General features: G+C 40.5%; 1 protein-coding gene across 3 annotated transcripts in view; it reads left to right on the top strand.

Annotated features, from left to right (window-relative positions):
- The window catches only part of PLCB4 (phospholipase C beta 4), a 166,336-nt gene that overhangs the window by 116,111 nt on the left and 30,184 nt on the right, over window positions 1-20,041 (top strand). For 2 of the 3 annotated variants that reach the window (XM_053972206.1, XM_053972205.1), the window contains exons 18-27: window positions 730-830; window positions 5,219-5,360; window positions 6,045-6,129; window positions 6,362-6,486; window positions 8,516-8,567; window positions 10,774-10,876; window positions 12,471-12,635; window positions 15,411-15,615; window positions 19,344-19,432; window positions 19,823-19,973. In XM_053972206.1, the coding sequence (XP_053828181.1) occupies window positions 730-830; window positions 5,219-5,360; window positions 6,045-6,129; window positions 6,362-6,486; window positions 8,516-8,567; window positions 10,774-10,876; window positions 12,471-12,635; window positions 15,411-15,615; window positions 19,344-19,432; window positions 19,823-19,973 (1,218 nt within the window). Of the gene's footprint in view, window positions 1-729; window positions 831-2,530; window positions 2,567-5,218; window positions 5,361-6,044; window positions 6,130-6,361; window positions 6,487-8,515; window positions 8,568-10,773; window positions 10,877-12,470; window positions 12,636-15,410; window positions 15,616-19,343; window positions 19,433-19,822; window positions 19,974-20,041 lie in introns of all 3 variants that reach the window. The other variant, XM_053972203.1, reaches the window with a different exon arrangement.

The raw sequence follows: 20,041 nt of genomic DNA, 5'->3' as shown, positions 1-20,041 counted from the left end.
ATAAGGATAAAATGAGGGGTAGGATTTTTCTTGCCAAACCTCAGTTATCCTCATTGTAAATGTGCAACTCTGAGCCAGTGATGTGGCCAGCAGAGAAAAATCCACATATTTAGGGTGTGATCCACCCTCTCTGTTTTAAATGTGCACCTTCAGAAGATGTAAGTCACACCCCACCTGCCAGTGTCTGAACGAAGGGACTGGCCTGTGCCCTGTGTCACAGTGAATGTCCCAGCTTTAGCCTACCACCTGCTCCTCTCATTTATTTAACTTTTCTTTTTCCTTTACTTTTTAGCTTCAAGTACTGTAGGTTCTAATGGAAAATCACCTTAAAAGTAAATGAGAACAATTCCCTGTAGTGGGGGCACACAAGGAGCCTAACAATGCACTCAAGAAGCCTGGCCACTGGCATCTTCTTCTTCTTATTTCCCAAGGCTATTGGCTTTTTTTTTTTTTTTTTTTTTTTCACACCTTTGCTAGGCAAAATACTCATTACTTCAAAAATACATCAAATAAAATTTCTCTTACTAACCATCTCAGGCCTTAGCTGTAATTTACTGCACTTGGAAACAGTTAACTAAGTCTTAGAAATCTAATACCCTGGATTTTATTCTTGTTTTTAAAAAATTCCAAACCCAAACCTCAGTATTCAACTGTCATTTGTTTCATGCTTTGCAAAGAAAACAGCAGCTGCTATGGTTTTTGCACTGATCCTTTTTGTTTTCTGTGCAGCTGACCAGGAAGAGGAAGCTCATCCTGAGTACAAATTTGGAAGTGACCTTACTGTAGATGATTACAGTCAAAAAGAAGCTGTTGCCATCAGTGTTAAAAAGGTGGGATTGCTTCTTTCATATATATATATATATTTTATGAAAACTTTCTGTGGAGGTTGTTGCAAAAGACACTCTGCTTTGTGAAAACATCAGAGCACTTGTTGGAAGGTTTAAACCCGAGATCTTCACCAGGTGCCCCTTACCTTTAGGTTCATGAGAACACAAAGCTTTGTAGCCAAAAATAGTCTCCTCTTGTTCAGGTGGGATATGTACTCATTGAGGAAACAGAATCAGTATGTAGGGAACAGTATACAAGTGGAGGATTTCATCAGATATACTAATTAAAGGCAGCAAACAGTTTCCTGCTCCAGCTTCTGGTGTTTTACTTTGCATCTCAGGTGCAGAATCCTAATAAGAGGTGTAACATCAGCTTTCTTGCTCAGCAGTATTTTTGCAGGGCTGCACTCAGTGTCTTCACTGCAGGGTTTTCCTGCATCATTTTTCATGGTTAAACCTTAGGGTAGGTTTTCTCTTCCACCTACAGCAGCGAAGGCAAAGCAGAACAATAATTCCCAGTGAGCTGGTGTGGCAGGAGGGCTCTATCAGGCAGCCAGCTAGCTGACAGGGAAAAGGTTCTCTTTATTCCACTCATACCTGACCATTACAGTTTATCAGTAACTTGAATATGAGTTGATGGTAATTAGATACAGAATATTGGAATTCAGAACTAAGCTGCTCTGGCACTGAAGGCACTAATGCTGTTTGCTACAGAGAAAAGCCCACATGTAAGGGCTAAGGTACCTTAGCAGATTATGTTCCTCTGCCACTCAAGTATTTTCTTCCCTCCCCCTTGGTTTCCTTTGGATATTTCTCCAGACAGAAGTATAGGTGTGGAAAATAGCAGTGTGTCTGTAGCAGTACCAGACACAGACCTGCCTTCTGTGAATCTCTTCAAGTCATCAACTTTGCTTCCTCAGGACTTTTATGGATCCCCCAACTGAAGTATCATTTCACTTCTTTGCATTTCCTAAGTCACTGGTCCTTAACTACCTGAATGGTTTGAGGTGTCTTGGTTGGATGGGTTTGTTTTTTTGTTGTTGTTATTGTTTTGAGGATTTTTGTGTGTTTGTTTCCAGATTAGTTGCTCATCCTCAGCACATGTCCTTGGGTAACTTCTCTGCTTCTTTTCTGATCAGTGACTTGATCTTTATTCTGCAGGAATGTGTATTCAGTGCCAAGACAGTATTTATCTGAGATTCTCAGTACTGGTAGCTTTTAATTGAAGGCAGACACCAGAATGCTGCATTGCAAATAACATCTTGAGACAGGCCTTCTCCAATGTGGACATTTCAAGCACAGTTTACAGCACTCTTAACCCTGAGTTTTCAGAGCCTGGGAGTTTGCACATCCAGATCAGATGATCTTTATTGTGGTATCTTTATCTGGGTGTGTTATTCTTTCATTCTTGTCTGAAGCTTCCTGTCCCCAGCATCTAGTGATAGCTCTGGTTTAGGCTTAATTGTCTGGCATCCTTCATCCTATTCCCATGGCTGAGTTTCAGATCTTGTGTACTCAAATTTGGAATAGCCTACAAATTTTTGAAAGTGTATGGAACAGATGAGCCTTGCAGGAAGGTGGAAAAAGGTTTACTTTTTGCTAAATGCATTCGTTTTTTGAGGATTTTTTTTCTCCTTTTCTCCTGTGAGTGTTTCCTGTTGTTTTTTCTTTGGGTAATGTATATATATTTTTTTTTCCCTCAGGCTGTTGAAGATTCTGAGCAAGAAAACAATAAAAAGGTGACACAGGATGTAATGTAGTTTATTTTATTGCTTCATATATAACATGCATATTACTTACCATGCATTCTCAGTGGTTTAGCAATTTTATGCTCAGTTTCACCACACCTATTTTTGAAAGTGACTCTACCTCCCTTTGGTCCTCTAGGGTTCTTCTGCTATACTTTTATACTGGGATCAGGGCTGTCAGAAAATCTGGGGACAGACAGGAGTGCATGACCTTTGCCTGCTTAGAAGTATCTGATCTCATGCACTGGGAAACCTGTTCTCTGAATGATGTTGAGATGTATTATCCCTGCTTTATTTTTCCCTCTGCCCTCTACCCTGACTGCATTTTGTTTTCCTCTCTCTTTCTTCCTTTTGCTTTCCCTTGGGACTTCTGCATTTATCTTCTCACAGGAATCCCTTCTGTAAGACTCTTCCCACCTCTTTCCACTCTCCTCCTCCTCCTCTTCTCTCATTCAAGCTGCTCCTGTTCATAACCACACTTTGTTTCAGTCTGTGTTGTTTTCTAAGTGAGTTCTGCTTCTTTTCTTGAGGGGTGGGGAGGTGCAAATAACATGAAGATCAATTTTCCCCCTTGTCTTCTCTATCCCCTAAAAGGCTCGTGTGCTGTTGTAACCATTCCTTTGTTTCTGCAGACTTTAGGAAACATTCCATCCTTGCCCCTTTCTTAACTCATAGTTTTAAAGTTGTGAACACTGCAGAGAATAGGACTACTCTAAAAATTAAGGGTCTGCAAGGGAATAAGATAAAACCAATGGCTAGTACATTGTCTTTGAGCCAAAGTGTCACTAATGCAGTCCCAGAGCTGTACCTGCAGGGTACCATTGCCTGGGCACTGAAGCATCACAATCCCTTTGACCCCCTTTTCACTGTGGTTCCTTTAGCTGTAGGTGTGGATGGATCAAGGCAGTCAAATATGATTAGCTGTTCTGAGCAGTCAACAACAGGCACTTTAAAGAACCCTGGGTTTTAGAAGATGGGTGGTCAGTTCTTCCTGAGTTAATGGCCTTTCAAAAGTTAAGACACTGAAAAGAACTGGTTTCATTGAGTAAATTTTGCCTGAATTTGACCTAAGCTCTCTTAACAGCTATTGACCTAGTAACAAAACAAAACAAAACAAAACAACCAGCAAAACAAACAAACAAACAAACAAACAAAAACCCAAACAAACAAACAAACAAACAAAAAACCCAAAACCAAACAAACCTGTTTTCTACTAACACAGGGATGTGCTGTTGGCATATCTTGGGATCAGATCTGTGAAACCTCAATGTGCACATTTCTGAAAAGCAGTTGGGTTGAGCCCTGATGATCAGCATTAAAATATGGTGTCAGTTTGATTTCACGGTCTGCTGGAAGTTTAATTCAGTCCAAAATGCACATACAACAATCTGTACCTGGACTCATTCTGCTAACTCAGTCATTCTATGCAGTCAGAAAATTGTGTTCCTTGTGTGACTATAATCATCTGATACCAAGGCACAAATGGTTCCAGTTCACATGGTTTTCATTCTTTGAGATGTCTCTGCACTGCCTGGCAGGCAGAGGTGCCATAATTCTGGTAAGTGGGTTCACTTTTCCTTTCTCTCCCACCTCAGGGAGTAAATGAGTTGCAGTAGTGTAGGTTCTGTGAACTGCATTTTCCTCCAAGCCCAGAAAGGACTTGGTAGTGCTTCCTCTTCCTGAGTATTTCCTGAGTCAGTGATGAGGGAGAACTTCTGACAAACACAAGCTGCAGTCTGAATGTTTGAATACACTTTGTACTTCCCAGCAGAAGGTCACTGTCAGCCTACAGACAGATTTTTTGGTAGGAGAACAACCAAAAATGCATGTATGGGAAAAACATGATGAATTTGCAGAGATTTCTTAGACTGACAGAGATTTAATTTTTTTCTTTTTTCATTTCAGTAAAAAGAATGTGTTTTAAACTGGTTTAGGGAAAGGCAAATATTGGACAGGTAGAGCCAATTCAGAAGTGCTTCCTGATGTGGGTTTCTAGCAGATGAGATACTTGTAGAAAACTCTAAGTTCAGTTATAAATAAAGTGCATATTTGTATAGGTGATGGATTCAGGTTTTTATCAGTTGAAGTGGATAAGAATATGAACTTGGTACTGTGTCTCTTGTCAGTTTTGTGACGTCTTTTTGTCCGGTGAAGGGTGTGATTCCTACATTTTTGTTTGCTTCTGTTAAGAAAGATTAATAGTGGAACCCATTTGTATTTTGATGGTGAGGAAGTTCTACTGAGTGCCAAGTATACACAGTTTCTATCAGAAAATGCATATTAAATCAGAGTTCTTGGAATTTATTTGACAAAGATGGATCATTATCTCCCAGCATTGTTCAGGCTGTTGGAATATTTATCTTTTATCCCAGTGTTATCCTACTAACTTCATGTAATATTTACCCACTGCTTAGGAGCTTCTCTATCATCAGCCCTCTTGCATGCATCCTGTAACACTGAGAGTCTTATATCAGCAAGAAAACAAATTTTAACTTCTGACACTAAACTTTCACTTTTCTTGTATTAATTTGCACTGTCTTTGACCTTCTGCAGATTTGGCTATAATTTTGTCCCACCTTTGAAAAACCCAGCAGCAGTGTTTGCACACAGAAATGGTGATTGTTCTTTTTAATGTGTTTCCAGGGTTTAGTAACTGTGGAAGATGAACAAGCATGGATGGCATCTTACAAATATGTAGGTGCCACAACCAATATACATCCATATTTATCAACAATGGTCAACTATGCTCAACCTGTAAAATTTCAAGGTTTCGATGTAGCAGAAGGTAACATTAAAGGTTGAATGAAATACAAGTATTTGCTTAACCTAGGTAGTTTTTTTTAATCTCTACATTTCCTGAATTTAGAAATAAAGGTGTAATACTTTTATAGTTTAATGACCATCATCAGTATGTTTGTGGACCTGTTTCCTTGAATGTGAAGTTAGCATGTTATTCCATTAGTCATCCACACGGAGTCACTAAATTACTGGGAGAATATGAAGCTGTTGAGGTTGGTTCTCTTCCTCGGGCCTTTCCAACTGAAATGCTTTTTTTAAATTCATCTCTCTCTGCAGCAAGGTGAGCACAGCTGTCACAGTGGGCAGCAGTGAGCTGATACTGCACATCAGACAATTTATCATGTTTGCCTTACCTACCACACAACTCAGGCTCTGAGTAACAATGTCCTAAACAAAAAAGGAAAATGTTGTTGATTTCCCAAGGAGGGAAACAGAGAAGCGAGTCAGAAATACTATGAAATTTCTCATCGCTGTAATTTGATTCTATGAAATTTCTCATCGCTGTAATTTGATTCTATGAAATTTCTTATCACTATAATTTGATTCTATGAGTAATAGATAGTGGGGAAAGAGACCAAAACCTGCTGTGTCCTGGTGTTATAGTGCATGGTTTTGAGTTGTGATTTGTCATTACAGAAGTGTTTTAAAATGTTTTCTCTTTTCTTTCTAGAACGTAACATTCACCATAACATGTCCTCTTTCAACGAATCAGTTGGACTAGGGTATTTGAAGACTCATGCCATTGAGTTTGTGAAGTATCCTTTCACCTCCTCATCCCACTTTTCTACCAGTCCTAAAATAAAGCAGTGCACCTTTCTAGGTTTAGTGTTGCATGTCTACAAAGGAGAAAGGGAAGTACCTCACGGAAGGAGAAATAGTGAGATTAACAGAAGAGGAGTGTTTTGATGTTGAAATGGTGAAGATACCAGGCCATGCCTCTACATTTCTATGATGGTTTTGTTTGATTTTCCTTGATGAATTCTCTAGTTACAATAAGCGACAAATGAGTCGGATATACCCAAAGGGAGGCCGTGTGGATTCCAGTAATTACATGCCTCAAATTTTCTGGAACGCTGGCTGCCAGATGGTCTCACTGAACTATCAGACCCCAGGTAGGCAGCAACGACCAGTGAACCTCAATCCCAAAGAATGGCTTGGGCAGTAACTCTCAGACAGATGCCATGGATTTGCTTCTGGCATTTCTGGAGGAAACAGACATATGGCTAAATAATACAGCGGGGTGGAATCACGGGAGCGTAAGAAAAGGAGCAATAAAAACAGCCACGCACAGAAGGAAAATTCAGTCCCCTTTTATGGAAAAATAATGGCGTACTGCATCTTCCTACAGAAATGGTTTTTATTTATAAAAAGTGTTAATTACAGGGAAATCAGTGCTTGCACAAAACACAGCTCTGGCACAGTTGGGTGCATGTCTGCAGAGCAAAGATGGAGTGCACAGATAAAGATGGTAAAAAGTCATGACTGTGTGACAAATGCATTTCTAGGCCAGTTGTTGTGAAGTGTTAGGAGTCATGTGCTCAGGTCTGAGATCCAAGCTGAGAGAATGATGTCAGGGAATGGAAATGCCTCTCCACAGGGTGATCTGAGAGGAGATGTACTGTTCCTGTTCACTGAAGGTGTGAGTATAGCAGGGCAGGCTTTTTGTTGTTTTGATTGAGGTTTTTAATTCATCTAGGTATATCTTCAGTCATATATATAACAGACCCATTTCCCATTGCCTGTTTCTGGCTGTGGCAGTGCTTTTGTGCTCACTTCCCCCTCCCTGAACAGTGTCTTTGGTACAGTAGTGGTACTGCAGTACTGTGGTACTTGGTCATCCCCTGAGTTCTGTCCTGCAAAGCTGTGCAGATACTTGGTCATCCCACTCTTCTTGGTCATCCTCTGAGTTCTGTCCTGCAAAGCTGTGCCCCAGGTTCACCAGCTGAGGAAGCAGGAGAAGGGATACACTGGAATATGCTGCTTGTAGAGCACTCCACTGGACATGCCAGGGAGGCTGGAGCAGAAATGCAAGCCTCACTCTGCTCCCAGCACTACCTCTGTGCACTGCATGTCATTCCCAACCCCTTCATATTCCACATTTAAGAGTAGTAGTTGTCTAAGTGGAAGTGAGCAACTTTCCTGTGTTCCTCTTCTGTGATCCAGCTGTGCTGTCAAGATGAAGATGGTTGAGGAAATAAAAGTTATAGCTGCCCAGTAACTCCAGTAATAACTGGTATGGGCAAATGACAATCTTGCATTTTGTATATAGAGCACCAGCAGAATAGATTTTGTTTCCTTTGAAGGTACAGTCAGTTGGGCAAGAGAAATACCTGTTTTGTTGCTAAACCAGGAAATTATATTCTTGTGTAAATAGAAAGCTGAAGGAAAATATGTCATTTTTCACAAAGTTTGGGAGAGGGTTGGATGAGAGGGAGGTTGTTACATGTTTCTGATATGTCTTCCCATATAAGTGCTCTAACAGTGCACTTACTAAAACTCACATGCTTTTAAATGTTGAAACTTGCTTTTAAATGTTGAAGCTAAGCAATGCTGCTGTGATCTTTGTGGTTTCTTGGTGTGGTATTTTATTCAACTAAGTTCACAGAAAACCAGTGGAATATGCACCTCACCTTCTTTGAGATATCAGGCTACAGACAGCTTCATCAGAGGTGGTTGCCATTGTGATGGAATACATTCTTCAAGGATGTTTCCTCTAGTATATTTTTTATTCTCAGGTTATTTGCACTGTTAAAGCTCCTGCATCCCTCTGTTATTCAAAGTGATCTGCAAAAATGTGGACATCTGCACTGTAGATACCAGAAGTTAGATGATTGAAATCCCATCCCAGGCACTTGACATGTCCACAGTTGCTACTTCCCTGCCAGCCAAGTGTGTTTGAATTCAGGGAAAGACTTTTTCCTAAGCACAGCATGGACTTCAGCGTACTTGGTAAAGCTGTTACTCCCGTGAAAAAATATGAAGTTTTCCTGTTGCTTCCTTTTACTTCTTAGATGTGGGGTTTTTATGCATTAAATTTATCTTTTGTTTAAACCTATTATTCTGGAAAAAGTCTTATTTTCTGATCTAGTTCATGATCTGCATTATTCAGCAGGAAAGTTAGTAAATTTTCTCTCTTGGCAGATTTAGCAATGCAATTGAATCAAGGAAAATTTGAGTACAATGGATCATGTGGGTGAGTGATATGATTTAAACTGTTGTCACTGTGTATCAGAGTCCTTTACTAAGGTTTTAATAAGATTTTGTCACTGTTAATTATGTGTTACAAAAGGAAAATGGGATGCTAGGTGAAGAGTAGAAATCAGCAGAGTTCAGGGAGAATTATCCCCCAAAAGGAGATGTTCTAATAAATATGCTTTTAATTTTGCCCAGTTTTTAAATGAGATCCAAAACGCATTGTGTTCATATTATGAAGATCATGAATACTGTCCACAGTTATTCAAATACATCTCCACCTTCTGTTCTCAGCCTTTCTTTGAAGATATGCTTCAGAATGGAATTGCACAGTTCACAGAATTGCCAAATTTACTTGGACAAGTGGAATCTGAATACATAGGAACATTATTTTTAATGTTCTTGCTTGTGATTTTTGCATGACAAAGGATGTTCAAGGGATGCTGATAGATTTTTCTCAAATGCTGAGCATAGACCTTAATAGAATAGACTGATCATTAGCACCAGGAGAAAAGGAGAAGTTTAATGAATCACAGGAAATGACAGTCCAGAAACATGTCAGAATCTGCAAACTCTTCCTGGGAAGGAACTACTCTTTTACTACTGCAGATCTTACTCAGAAAGTCTGAGTAGATGGAGCTTAGTAAAATTGCTCACTTGCAGAATGGGCACACAGTACTTGGCTGTTCCACGCCTTTAATACAGTTGTGAGCACTCTAGAAGAGGCTCTTGGCTTTGACAAAGGTGCACTCTCTGCAATTTCAATCAAAACAACAAGAATAGAAGAAAACCAAAGCTTTCTTATGGCAGAGAAACCAAAGAAACCAAAGCTTTCTTTTGGTTCCTTTCCTGTTGGACTCACCAGCTTAGTAAAAGAGTACCTGCTTACTTTTGCCAAATTCTCTGCAGGACTAAATTCCTGGATTCTTACTTCGGTGTTTTGATAATAATGTAGTGGGAATGCATGGTAATGTTTTGATATGCATTGTAAATATGGTAGTGTTTCAGTCACAGGAGGGAAATGAAAAACTGAGCACTTCCTCCTGCCTGTACTCCTCTTTTCTTAGATTTGCAGCTTTCATACTGATGAAACAAGATCATTTCAGCATTTTTTATTTCAGCAGGCTGAAAACAGAGGCTAAGGATAGTTAGTTCCCTTCTGCCCCAACCTGCTTTAAATTAACAAAATATTAAGAAATCCATTTTCTAATGGAAGAAAAACATTTTTAATAGAAGACAAAGAAGTAATATTACTTCCAAACAGAAACCATTTTATTTTAAAATGGGTAAAAACATTGAAATTCTTTCCACTGGAATTTTTCTAACATTTTTTAACCTCTGAATTCTGTCTAGGCCTTTATCATATTGTGTACCAGTGATTGACTAGAGAGACTAAGGGTGGATAAAAATTCATTTTCTAGCAGCTTTTTCTGTCAGGGTTGTAGAATTAGCAAGATTTTTCTAGTTCCACATTTTCTTCCATCAGTGGAAGAGAATGTCTGTAATGTGCAGCCTTTCTGCAGTGATCAACTGCTGTTTCATTTTGATGGCAAAATCCTTGGGTTTTGGTGCACCAGAGCACAAATTGGCTTCATTGATATGTTGATGCAGTGTGAGGTCCTCAGGGAGGTATTGTGAGTGTTACTGTGGTGGTACCTTTCATGCTGCTATAATTAACAATCTGTCAGCACTGACATTATCAGTTGTTTCCCCCAAGGTTTCATAACCACAATGAAAAAAAAACAGCTTCAAGCTGAAATTTAGTGTATAAGTCTGGAACGGTAAGGAACTGCTTCATCTGGAAAAATAAAATTGAAAAATCCCTCTGTGCTTTTCCAAAGTGTTAAAGTATTAAAACAAATGAGAGCATCTGTGTTTTATTACATGGTAACTGCCTGTATTTTTAAACTGTATTATTCAGTTGTTTTGAAATGTCCTTGATTATATTACATTTATTTTTATCTTAAAATCCCAGATTGATTTCATCTCTCAGTAGCTGGTAATTCAAATTGAAAATTAGTGTTTATCTGTGTTCCAGACAACAGTAATACTTTCTTTTACTTCCTCACACTTGGATGAGTCTGTATTTTACACTGCTGTAGGACAGCTCATTGTTTAAATGCAGAACATCCATTTCATATGTATTTAATACAATTTTAATTTCTAATCAAGAATAATTTTCTCTTTTTTTTTTCCCTTGAAATAAGGTATCTACTAAAGCCAGATTTCATGCGACGGCCAGACAGGACGTTTGACCCGTTCTCTGAAACTCCTGTAGATGGTGTTATTGCTGCAACGTGTTCTGTACAGGTAAAACAGCAACAGACAGCTGGCATCACATCCAAAAGCACATTTAAAATCACCAGAAATTGGATATATGCACTAAATGTGCTTGGACTGGATAGACTTCAGCAAATTGTTTCCTTTTTTTTTTTTTTAATGTTGCTGGCTAAGATGCCTTTGTTTCCTTGATCTGAGTGCAATATGATAGAATTGGAAATGATGCGTTATTGCACATGGTGGTGTTCTGACAACCTTGGTGGTGTTTTTGAAATACGTGGGCCCACACAAATGGATAAAGGAGTGACGTTCCTTCCCATGCACAGTATGATATTGCACAGCATCACTCTTCACCATGGAGCAGGGAGGAGTCTAGGCACACACAGACAGGATATTTTCAAAATGAATGGAGAAAAATGGTTGGTGTGAGGCAGGCCCTTACTTTGGAGTTATCCATGAGTAACGAAGTCCATAAAACTCCTGTTGTAGTTCTACAGCATGGTTAGGTACCAAGTTCTGTGAGAGGCTGATGATTGTAAAACCTGTTTGGTGAGCAAAAGGCTTCAGCTTTCATTTAGCATTTTCCATGGGCTGCATTTAAATTTCACACCCTTGCTGGCCAAGCATTCCTCATGCATTCTAGATGTTGAACTAAGTTCTATTTGTACCTCTAGTAGAATAAGCATGTTTTATTTAAGTTTTTCTTAAATGGTAATCAAAGCACTTTCCTTCCAAGAAGGAAGTGGGGTCAGATGGTTCCTAGGCCATGTATTTTGACATTTACTTTTCTTTTATGACTAAAACTAGTAGAAAATTACATAAAAATTTTGTAATTAAGGAGTTGAGTGGAGCAAAATCCAGCAATGATAGTCCTCAGCCACATAACTTTTCAGATCTGTTATCCAGAGTGCTCCCCAGAAGGATGTTAGGTCATGGAAACAACAGGATTTGAAATGAGCTTAGGTCTGTGAAATCATGTTTCAGTTTTTTTCTTCCCTCCTTGATTGTAGTAATGAAAACATTAGCTGTACTTTTAAGTAATAGATCATCTTAGTGAAATAAAAATTTTCCCTGGAGTAATCACCTGCTGTGGCTAGATTAATCTTGACTTGGAGTGAAATGGCAACAAATCTTCATATCTCTAATGATACTGAGGAATCGTGTGGGTTTTTAGTTTTTTCACTTTTTAAGCATCCTGCACTTTCCAGACACTTAATATGGAGTCAGACTGGCGCATGATTAGTTTCAAACCTTCACCTAAGTGAAAGTAGACAATAGTTTCCTTTACCTCTTGTGATCAAGATGTATCATAGAAAAAAGTGCCTCTGAACAGAGTGTTAGAAGTTGTGGAATAGCAGTGCCAGATCTGGTCGTTCCATTCAGTGTTTTCGTACAGTGAATACATCTGTGAGACACTGGCTGGTAATACCACTTCAGATGAAGGTTGTATTTCTACATCTGATCATAGAAGCTTTTCCAAAGAGGTGCAGTTTGAAATACACTGTTTGCACACAAGGAGCTAAATGCATCTGTCAGCTATAAACCATTTTTCAGTAAGAAATAACCACCATTTCCAATATCCTTCCTCTACACTGCTTTTCTTTGCTCTGTTGCTGTGTTGCAGGTGATATCTGGGCAGTTCTTGTCAGACAAGAAGATTGGGACCTACGTGGAGGTGGACATGTACGGGCTGCCCACGGACACGATCCGCAAGGAGTTCCGTACACGCATGGTGATGAACAACGGCCTGAACCCTGTGTACAACGAGGAGTCCTTTGTCTTCAGGAAGGTAGGATGTGGCATCTCTGCAGAGCATAGCCTGTGCTTTGCTCGTGCCCGTGAGCTACCCTGCCCTCCTGAGCCAGCCCTCCCTGCTTCAGCCTGCCTGCTCACATGGATGAGTGCTGCTCCATGGAAAAGGGTTTGTAGGGCCCCTGTTTACTGCCGTAAACAATGGAAAGCTGAAGTCAGCTTTCAAGAGGTTGCTTGGTTTTGGTTTGTTTTGGTTCTGTTTTTTTCTTAATTTTGCTTTGGTTTTATTTTTCTAACAGATAACCTTTGTAGCTATCACATGATTTTTTTTTGTTGTTTTTGTTTCCATTTGGCTTTTTCCTCCCTTTTGCTTCCTCCTCCCACTTGGAGGTAGCCACCTCCTCTGTGACCATGCCTGTGTTCAAGGTATGCAGTCTGCTCAGAATGAGCCCCGCTGGTGGACACCATCATTCCCTGGAGATTTCTTCTTCCCTGCCCTGGCAGTGGCTGCTATCTTGCACTGTTCCTTCAGCCCAGAGGGCAGGTGAGATGCTGCATCCAAAGCTAAGGTCAATGTCATTACATGGAAAAGTTGGAAGGGTGCTGTGTTCCTCAGGCGTGTTGCCAGCTCCCTCCTTCAGTAGTCCATGTGCATCATGTACCTTCTTCTTTTTTTTTTTTTTTTTCCAATACTGAAAGAAAAAACAACCCTTTTTTTCTTGGCATGGGGGATTTAAAGAGAGAGACCATTTGTCCGTGTTCAGTTTTTGTCTCTCAGTCTTTATATATATGTGATACACACACACATATATATATATATTTATTTTATTTTTCTTCTGTTGCCTGGAGTTTCATCCAGACTACATGTGTTACAGTGCTGTCTTGGATAACATCTGTTTTGCTTACACCTGTTTTGTTGTCATGCAGAATTGTTGCTCTTTTATTCCAAAGTCCAGACTTCTAGTCCAAATTTCAGACATTTTTCTGAGTGGTGATAACTCATCACACTTGGGTATATTACACACTTAATCTGCCTTCTTAACAGCATAGCCAGTTTTTAAGAGAAATTTAGTTGATGCAAGAGTTTTTTCTGAGCTCACATTCTGGAACGAATGTGACTTCAGGTGCTGTTCTCTGTGTGTGAGGAGGCACAGGGAAGATGCTTATGTACAAGCAATTTGGCTGCCCATGGCTTGCTGGCCATATGACCTGCATCTGCTGCTGTCTGATTTCTTATATCAAAAGGGCCATACATTCAAGGGTGCACCCCTGTGCAGCCTGTGTGTTGGGACATGGGTACAGAGGCTGAGGCCAATATTTTTCATTACTACTCTCCAGTGAGCAATCCCATGAACACATGCTCTCTTGAGCTTGTAGGTCAGCCAAGAGATTGTTTTTCTTCACGTCAGGCCTTATCATAGCTTAGCACTGTAATCAGCATACCCTGAAGATCAAGCAGGTGGGTGGCAGGAACACAGCAGGAAGGATTCCTCCAGCTGGAGATACTGAAAGCACGGGGTGCACAGTGCTAAAACATCATGAGAGGGTGGAAGTGTCTAGCAGGATACCACTGAACTGATTAATGCAGAGGGAACAATAAACTCAGTCCCCACTTCTGGTCCCTGGCAAATCTGTGTCAAAGATCATCATGTAATGGAAGATGTGCTGATCTGTAACCTGTAGGGGAGAGATCTTACCTGCCCTGCTTGGGTTGCAGTGTTCTTCTCAGGCTGATGCTTAACCCTACACAGTTGTTCTCAGGTACTGTGTTTGATTGTTCTTCTGTCATGTTTTCTCATATTTATTTTAATTAAAATAAAGTTTCAGTCGCTCTAACCTGGGTTCTGTGTTGTCCCTCTGTTATGTAAGGGGAGGAGGGAGTAGGTGCTGGTGGTGACCTGTGCTGGGAGTGCTAAACTGTAGTTGAGTAGAGCAGGATGTCTATGAACTGCTCACATGGGTTCAGAGACCAAAAGCAGCCTTTATTTTGTGCTCCTCAAGACTGAGAACGGAAGTGGCAGGGGCAAGGTCTGAGGGAGAAGGCAGACACAGTTTACAGTTTACTTTTGTCCCACAGGAGATGGTGAGTAGCACCAGGTAGGGAAGGAGTGGGAAGTCTTTCCCAGTGTGTGGTAGGGGTGGGCTGGCAGAGGAGCTGCACCTCTGTTAGTCTGCCTCCTACTCACTGCTGCAGGCACAGAGGCAGCACTTCTGCTGCAGGGAGGGCAGGGGATCTCTTTGTTCCTGTCCTGGTCAGCCCAGCTGGGGACTGACAGGTGCAGGAGGCTGCAGTATCCCTGTTCCCATGTGTGCCTTGAACCCCCACGTCCTGAGTGCAGCACACCCACCTCTGCTGGCAGCACAGCATTTCAGCAGCTCAGACATCCCCAGCAGCCTGTGCTTGCACTCTCCTGGCCCTTTTGGATGCATTCCAAATCCCATCTTTCTGTCATAATTCCTCCTGATCCAGCACTACCTGCCCTTTGATTGCTGCTGTATCTGTCATTTCTCATGCAGTATTTACTTGCCTTCTTATCACTGCCACCAGTCTTCAGTAATGAAAAATAAATACACAAAATATTTAGCTGGTGTAACTGTGAGCTGCAGGATTTACATAACCTGAAATCTACCCGTTATTTAGGGTGAAAAAAAGCTTTTCTATGAAAGATTTAATTTTGAAAACTGGGGTTTGCAGGGAATAACCTGATCTTACAGTGCTGATAGTTTCTGGCATCCAGAGTTCACACACGGGAGGCGGGGAGGGAGCTGCTGTGTCAGTGCCATTAAATGTCTGTGTTTTGTGGCTTTCCAGGTTATCCTCCCTGACCTTGCTGTCCTGAGAATAGCAGTGTATGATGACAATAATAAGCTGATTGGTCAGAGGATCCTGCCTCTGGATGGGCTGCAAGCAGGTTACAGACACATTTCCCTCCGGAATGAGGGCAACAAACCCCTTTCTCTTCCAACGGTTTTCTGCAACATTGTGCTTAAAACTTACGTGCCTGATGGATTTGGAGGTGAGATCAGCCTTTGTCTCGGTGTGCTATGGCTCTTGAGTGTTGGTGTGCAAGTCCTGAATGCTCCAGGGTCACTGTGCCAGCCAGAAGCACATGTGCAGTGCTGGAGGATGGAAAGATTCAGTATTTCTAACTTTCTGTATCTCCTTGGAATCTCTGGATATTGAGAGAAGGAATCTGCTTTTTGACCAAGGGCCTGCCTCAGTGTTGATGATAAAAGCATTAATGTAATAAAATGAGAAAATAATGTGGAAAATAAGCTACTACTACTTAGCTCAATTTGATTGTTGAAAATTTAGTCTTTTTTTTTTATTACATATTGTGTGACATAAATATCTGTAAGGTTAGGATGATGTACTTTATCTATATTCATTGGCCTATAAATATAAAAGAATACATGCAGAAATATAGGTTCTTTTCAAACAAAACCAATTCTGTATTCTTGGGAATATTGGCATATTTTTGGAAATGGCCAGTGAAATAATTCAGCATTGAGAACATCTCTGCATTTTTCTCTCCCGATTGTACATGTCTTTAGTGTGGTTTAATTGTTTTTTGGGTTCTCAGGAAAGTTAATTTAATGTGAGCCATATCCGTGATCATGTTGGCAGAGCTGTGGTCATTTATACTTAGCAGTGGCAAATTTCCACACATGTGTGGGAGCAAAGAGCTGAGAATAATCATTACACCACTAAAATCTGTGTAATGCTTGAGTTCCCCTGACAGAAAGGGCTTCCTCACCCCAGATGAAATTTGCTTGTGCATTGGACAATACATAAAGCATTTAAAACTGTAGAGTAGGAATTGCACAAAATGCTAGTGCTCTGACTCTACAGCAATTACCTCAGGAGTTACTGATGAAAGATATTGATCAAACCAATGTTCTTCTCTTCACAAAGCCCATTTCAAACTTGCTGCCATGCAAAGAATGGCTGCACTTCTCTGAGTGTGATTTCTATATAGAAACTGAGGAAGGGAAGGTTGACCTAACCGATCCTTAAGTCTGTGTTGGCTGGTGCTTATCCAGGCTTAAAAAAATTAACAGGCTGAGACTTCAGTAACAACATTTCATGGAAAAAAGGTGTTACAGGAGCATTTGTGTTGTTCACATGTGAAATCCTGGTTTCTGGCAAGTCAGCGGGAGTTTTGCCACAGGCCTTGTAGCACCACCATGCCATTATGCAGCACGTTTCATCCACAGTATTTAACTGCAGGGACTTTGACTCAAGAGAAATGTAAGCTTCTCCCTAAACTTGAGATTCTCAAGGGTAATTGAACCATCAGTCTAAGAGACATATTTAAGTGTGCCCTTTAATTCTTACCTGTACTGAAGCTTTTGGCAGCAAATGACTCAGTTTAAATATTTTCTCAACTAAGGACGTGCTTCTGATTTGGGATTGATGTTCTATGACACCAGACTTTTTCTAAGAATAGAATTTAAACTTAGCACTGAGTTTGATGTGGCTTCAGCTGCTGAGTGTGCTGGACCCATAAGGAGCAAATATTTGTTTAATTTATTTTTTAAACTGCATTCTGCACATGCAGAAGTGAAAGGCTGGTTTTCCAAAGAGAATTTCAACACCAGTTTAGAATTTGCAAATTGTGTGCTACAGTGTCAGTAGTGCTGTAGGTGGTTTGTTTGATAGAAAACGTTGCTACCCCTAAGTAACAGTGTTGTTACAGTAAAATGGGGAGGGCTGGTGGTTGTAGTTTACTGTCAGCAGTGGCAAAAGCAGCCTCCATATGAGCAGGAGCTAAATGAGCTCAATTCTAGTTCTCCTCTCCCTTCCCAGATAGGCTGGATGTGCCTCATGTATTTTCCTCCTTGGTATGGAACAGCAGCATGGTGAACACCTGGGAGATAACTTCTGACACTCAGGTGGAATCATTAGTATTCTGCTGGCATGTGGTTTTTAATTACTTATCATCTACAGTGAACTTCTCATTGTTTTATGAGCTATCATTAGGATCTCCATGGTTGTTTTAGCAAACCTGTAGGAAGGTAGAGCTCAAGTCAGTAGCTGCCTACTTTCTTTTTTCTTTCTTTTTTCTTTCTTTTTTGTTTTTTTAACCTGTATGAGTAAGATTTTTAAATGTGCCCCGAATAATAACTAGAACGGGTGATGCATTGCAGGCTTTAAAAGATGTGTTTTTCTTATTTTATTTTATAGTTTTGTAATTTCTTGTGGTTTATTTGCATCAGCCCCTCTGTTCCCAATAAAAGCACAATAATGGCACAAATTGATGCAAATGAAGCAGCATTCTCCAAGGAGAAGCTTCTATTCTGGAAATCTGTAGTGAGTAAGCCTGGCTGTCAGGTTAGTGGTTGGTGCCCTCTGTAATGCACTCTTCCAAAGATTCTCAGAGTTTTGTATTTAACTGCAGTTCTCCCACAGAATGCTGCTCCCCACCCCCAGCTCACCTCCCTGGGGAGAAAGGGGAGCATAAGCAGAGGACAGGGATGAGTCACCTCCCCTCAGAAGTGCTGAGCCTTTGGGGATGTGCTGGTGTGGTTCCTTGCACAGCCCACCGAGGTCCTGCTCTCCTAAACACGTTAGGCATTTTTACCTAGCAGCTCCTGATAATCAGCTTCAGTTTCCAAGTGATGCACAGTGCTGGCAGGGTAGCCCTGGGTTTTCACTGAAAAGTGTGTGCCAAGGACAAAAGGACATCCTTAATGAATTAGGGAGAGGAGAAACAGTCCGTGCTCAGCCACAAGCCATTGCCATGGCTAAAAAGAAATCCTACATGGCTTTTGTCTGTGTGAAATAAGTTTCACGAGACATCAGTGGGTCACAGCAGTTACTGGAGATGACCTATTTGTGTAGATAAACAGATCTCAAGGGTAATTCTAAGTGTTTAATACAACTTTAGTGGGAATGGGAGGCCTGTCTGAGCTGTGGCTTCAGAGGAACATTCCATAGAACAACTCAGGTTGGGAAGGAGATGATACAGCCCAGCCCTTACTTTGAACAAGAAGTTTCTTGCCAAACCTCTTGATGGGTTGGATATTTTTTTTTTTTTTTTTCCTGACCGTTGGAGTTAAGCACAGGAAGAGATTATTTGATATGCAGGTAAAAAACTCCTGTAACTTTGTCATGCTGTGAACCTGTGCTTGCACATTTATCTCTGCACTGGAAAACAGATTCAGTAATCTCTCTGGTACCCAGAGCTGTGGTACCACAGGTGGTACTGTGTCATGTGCAAGATTCAGATGCTGGTCATGCCTAGAAAAGCTATCTCACAGCCTGTCATGTCCCAGACATGGAATATCACAAAGGCTACTGAGAACAGATTGCTTTAATTCACCTGAAACTGCTCTTTAGCTAGGAAATATAATGGCATTTTCTGCAATTCCCTGCAGTCCCAAGTCAGTCAGCACCCCTCAACCAAGGGACAAAGTTAGTGCTTTGTGGTTCAGGAGATCCCATCCTGGTCTCAAATTCTACAGTCAGTAACTGGGAGGAAGTTAGAGCAGTCTGACAGAGTCACTGGGTTTTTCCTAAATAAGGTACCTGGATTACCAAGGTGCATTATGAATTGTTCCATGTTCCAGGTGCTGCAGAAATAAGCACTTTCAGTCCTGCCAAATTCATTACAGAAAGCTGGACTCCTGTTGCAAGCCATGTCTCATAATAACAGGGATAGAATAAAACTTTTTGTAAAATACTAATTTCCAGATGGCTTCAAAGCTCACAAAAAGTTGATTTTTTTTTTTTTTCTTACAGATATTGTGGATGCTTTATCAGATCCAAAGAAATTTTTGTCTATCACAGAAAAAAGAGCAGACCAAATGAGAGCTATGGGTATTGAAACAGTAAGTAAAATCAATGACAAGCACAACCCACTTCTGTCCATACTGTGTTCTTTATTTAAAGTGAACTGGTCCTTCTCCAATCCATGCACCTTATCACTTCTCATTTTCAAATATAAGCTTCTTTGTCAGGCTTATGTAATTTACTGAAATACTGACTGGCTTTTCATGGATCACATTAATACATCCTTTAGGAGAAGAGAATTTAATAAATGAGGACCAAATTGTATTTTAGTAAGTAGCTACTTGGAATAGGTTACAAATGCTTTACTATAGCATTGTTTGAAAATATGTTGCAATTTCATTATGTTTAAAGTAAGCCATTCAGAAATTTCCCCAGCTTTTTACACTACAGGTGAAAGAACAATCAATTTATTATGATGTTTCTTTCAGAGTGATATAGCTGATGTACCAAATGACACTTCCAAGAATGAAAAGAAAGGAAAAGCCAATAATCCCAAAGCCAATGTAACACCTCAGAGCAGCTCTGAGCTTCGACCCAGCACCACCGCAGGCTTTGGGTCTGGCACCGACGCTAAGAAAGGTACTCAAAAATCCCTCCCTCTGCTCTGGTTCACAAAGCCACACAGGAACACTCATCATTCAGGTTTA

This window comes from Vidua macroura, chromosome 3 (genome assembly GCF_024509145.1).
Source record: "Vidua macroura isolate BioBank_ID:100142 chromosome 3, ASM2450914v1, whole genome shotgun sequence".
Classification (NCBI taxonomy): Eukaryota; Metazoa; Chordata; class Aves; order Passeriformes; family Viduidae; genus Vidua; species Vidua macroura.
The sequence above is the reverse complement of the archived record's forward strand: the minus strand, read 5'-3'. Positions and strand labels throughout refer to the sequence as shown.